At 41.2% G+C, this 3,504-nt stretch overlaps 1 protein-coding gene across 1 annotated transcript; it reads right to left on the reverse strand.

Moving 5' to 3' along the window:
- Positions 1-310: 310 nt before the first annotated feature.
- Positions 311-1,092, reverse strand: LOC131606400 (albumin-1-like). Its single transcript, XM_058878629.1, has 2 exons — positions 963-1,092; positions 311-867 (listed from the first exon to the last, which is right to left on the reverse strand). The coding sequence occupies exons 1-2, from the start codon at positions 1,012-1,014 to the stop codon at positions 518-520; spliced, it is 402 nt and encodes a 133-aa protein (XP_058734612.1). The 5' UTR covers positions 1,015-1,092; the 3' UTR covers positions 311-517.
- Between the last annotated feature and the right edge of the window lie 2,412 nt (positions 1,093-3,504).

A 3,504-nucleotide genomic window follows, 5' to 3' on the forward strand; every position in this document is an offset into this window, starting at 1 on the left:
CTAGTTGGGTTCGTGAAACATGGTGAAGAGAGAAAGGTGTACAGGCTGCATAAAACCTTGTATGGACTTAAGCATGTTCATAGAGCTTGGAATAAGAAGATTGACAGTTTCCTAAGGAAGAAGGAATTTGAAGTGCACAACTGAGCATAAAGTATATGTAAGAAGCAAGATTGAATTGCTTATACTATGTCTCTATGTCGATGACTTGTTGATAACAGGTAGCTGCAAGAAAGAGATCGAAGACTTCAAAGGTGATCTTATCAAGGAATTCTAAATGTATAATCTGGGAGATTCCATACTCGTTAAAGGATTTAGGAAAAACATAGCGTCATTCAATAGATTCCATAACTTACAAATTTAAAACATAGATAACAAGTACATACCCACACACATGCATTATTTTTGAAATCTAAGTGTCTAAGAAATCCAAACTTAGTTGGAAATAAAGACATACATAGCAATTTTATTTAAGTAGAGAGATCATCAGATCATGCATGCATGGTTTTTCTTATACATATTAAGTGGAAACTTCTGACGGCTTCTTCAAGAATTCAGAGCTAGGGAAATTCTTGAACGAGGCTTCAGCATCAGAATTAGAGTCAAAACACCAACCATACTTAAGATCCAATTTTGGATAATAAGCACAGAAGCTTCCACTTGCCTTTCTTGTACAGTCTGCATGAGACTCACATAAGTCTGGATGTTCTTCCACCATCTTAGCAACATGTTTCTTTTTTATGCACCTACCACCCTCCGCACCCTTGGAAAGTACACAATGACAACCAACACCACACGTCGGATCAGATCTGGAACAAGCAAATTTCTCACAAAGATCTGCTTCTACCTTCTTCATTGAAAACATCAACACTACAAATGGTGATTCCAAAGTTAATATTAATATATACATAATAGAAACACATGGCAATAATGCATACATAAAGTAGTAAAGATAGAAGACATACATAATGTGGCAAGCAAGAAGAGAGGGAAAAGAGAGAGCTTAGCATAAGCCATAATGCTGGAATGAATTGAAAGAACTAGTTAGTAGGTTGTTGTTATGTTGTGTTGTGTTGCATTTCTTCATTTTCATATGTAGTAATTTATAGACAAATCATGTGTATTGAGCCACATTTTCCACCACACATTCACTGTGACAAGATAATAATAATCCTTATTTTTTGGGATTGGATAGATTTCATGCTTGCCGACATAGTTTATTAATTTGATAGGTAGTGTTTTTTTGAACAGGTTGATAATTATTGACACAAGAAACACGAGCTTATTAAGATATAATATTAAAGTACGAAAGTTCGGATGAGAGTGACAATTAATGTAGATTGATAGTGATGGGTTCCACATTACATAGTAGTACAAGAAAAAGTACTAATAATAGCCTTTCATAATCAAAGTTAAAAATCAATCCGTATTTCAAAGTTATGTTTTTTCAATTTGCAGGGATTTTCAACATTTTCAAATTTTGAAACACTACTAAAAAAAAAAAAAACATATTTAGTTTCAAAGTCGAAATACATTTAGAAAATTTCTTTATAGACCTCCCAACCTTCTAGCCCACCTCTGGTGAAAAACTCAAACTACCCCTGACTTCGGAAATGCATCTCCGAAATGCATGAAAAAGGTGTTTTCGGAGATGCATCTCCGAAAGCGCCTTTTTTTAAAAAAAAATTGTCTTATTTCGGAAGTTCATTTCCGAAAACAGCATTTCGGAAGTTCATTTCTGAAATACTGGGCGTTTTGCAAATTAAGCAAAACAACCCCCTCCCCCATTCATTTACCCTAATCTTCTTCCAAACTCATCCTCTTTCAAAATTTCTGCAACAAGCAAGTGTGAAGTCAAATAGATTGCCAAAGTCTTCTTCCAATCTCAACCTAAATAATCTCAAACACTAATTGGTAAGTTTATCATTTTATTTCAATTTTTAGATCCATTATTCATTACTCTATTAGGGTGTTTAGAAATTGAAAAAATCACATTAAGATAGGTTGGTACTGATATTAGGTTGTTTAGTAGGCATAAAAGTAGTTTTGATTTAGGATTTTGGGGTCTGCCATTGGAGGTTGCAGAGAACTTCTGCGCAGGGGTGTTTCGGAAGTTCATTTCCGAAAACACCTCCATTCCCAGTTTCGGAAATGAACTTCCGAAGTGTATCAGAATTTCAATTTTTTTTAGTTTTTTCTGTTGTCTCGCATATTAATCGATTTCAATTGTTTTCAGGAACATGTCAGGAAACCAACCAGCACGCATCAGACAGGGTAGAGAGACCCAGACTGCGTCGGCTAGACGCGAGCGGGCGGCGGCGCAGCTGGCGTCGATACAGGGACGGGGGCAGGGCCGGGGACGACGTGTGCGAGTTCCCGTGGAGATGGACGAGGGTACCTCTACATCTGGATCGAGGAGTCGGCTGGCTCGGGTATCTTCTTCCCACCAGCGAGAGGAGGAGGAGGTGGCAGTGCCATACCACGAGGCGGAGGGGGTACCGGATGTTGACCCTCCACTCGGGGAGGAGGATGAGCAGGAGGACAGCTACCCGGGAGGGCCCATTGACACTTCAGTGCTGATATCCTACCGCGATCACGTCGCTCGGCGGATCTGGGAGGGAGAGGTATTTTTTATAATTTGCCCGACTACATTATTTAACCATTTATAATTTAGACGTTTATTCAATATTTTATTAACCGTCTATTTAACATACTTTTTTATTTGTTTTTTTGTAACAGGAGAGAGAGCCGTTGAAAATGGTGAACCATGCCCGAAAGATTTTCAGTCTGTTTAAACCGACTGCCGAGTGGTTTAACGACGCTGTGAGAGGTTCAGGGCTCAGTGGTCTCTGCATGACGGTGTACACCACCATCAGCCACGGCATGCAGGGGGCTTTTGTGGAGCGGTGGCACAAGGAGACGTCTTCTTTCCACTTGCCGGTTGGGGAGATGACGATCACCTTGCATGATGTGCAGTTTCTTCTCCACCTGCCGATCAGGGGGCCACTATTGACCCACTCCCGGATCCAGAGGGTCGAAGCCACTGAGTGGATGGCGCTCTATTTGGGTATGGAGCCCGAAGTTGCTGACTTTGAGTGCGCCACGACATCTGGGCCTCATATCCGGTTCACCACACTGAGCCGCTATTTCGAGCACCACCTGGACGCGGCGGCCGATGCCGAGGAGGCGGGTGATGAGCTATTTACACAGTATACCGTGGCTGCACTCTCCGGTGCTGGTACATGCATGTGGTAGGCGCTGCAGTCTTTGTGGACAAGAGTGCAAGGTACGTCGACGTGACCTACCTCCGCTACTTCATGGACCTGACTACCGTTCACCAGTGGAACTAGGGGGCAGCTACTCTGGCATATCTATACCAGAAGCTGAATGAGGCTTCCAACTGGAGGACGAGGCAGTTGACCGGATCCTGCACACTACTTACGGTACGTTTCATTTTAATTGTTTCGTATTTATTTATGTTTCGTATTTACTTATGTTTCGTATTTA

The sequence above is a fragment of the Vicia villosa genome, linkage group LG5 (assembly GCF_029867415.1).
Source record: "Vicia villosa cultivar HV-30 ecotype Madison, WI linkage group LG5, Vvil1.0, whole genome shotgun sequence".
In the NCBI taxonomy this organism is placed as follows: domain Eukaryota; kingdom Viridiplantae; phylum Streptophyta; class Magnoliopsida; order Fabales; family Fabaceae; genus Vicia; species Vicia villosa.

What these genes read in the sequence shown, in the direction of transcription:
- LOC131606400 (XM_058878629.1), bottom strand. Translation starts at nt 1,014, where the DNA reads ATGGCTTATGCTAAGCTCTCTCTTTTCCCTCTCTTCTTGCTTGCCACA. An exon ending in CTTCTTGCTTGCCACATTAT is followed by an intron (nt 868 to 962) that starts GTATGTCTTCTA and finishes CACCATTTGTAG; the next exon opens with TGTTGATGTTTTCAATGAAG.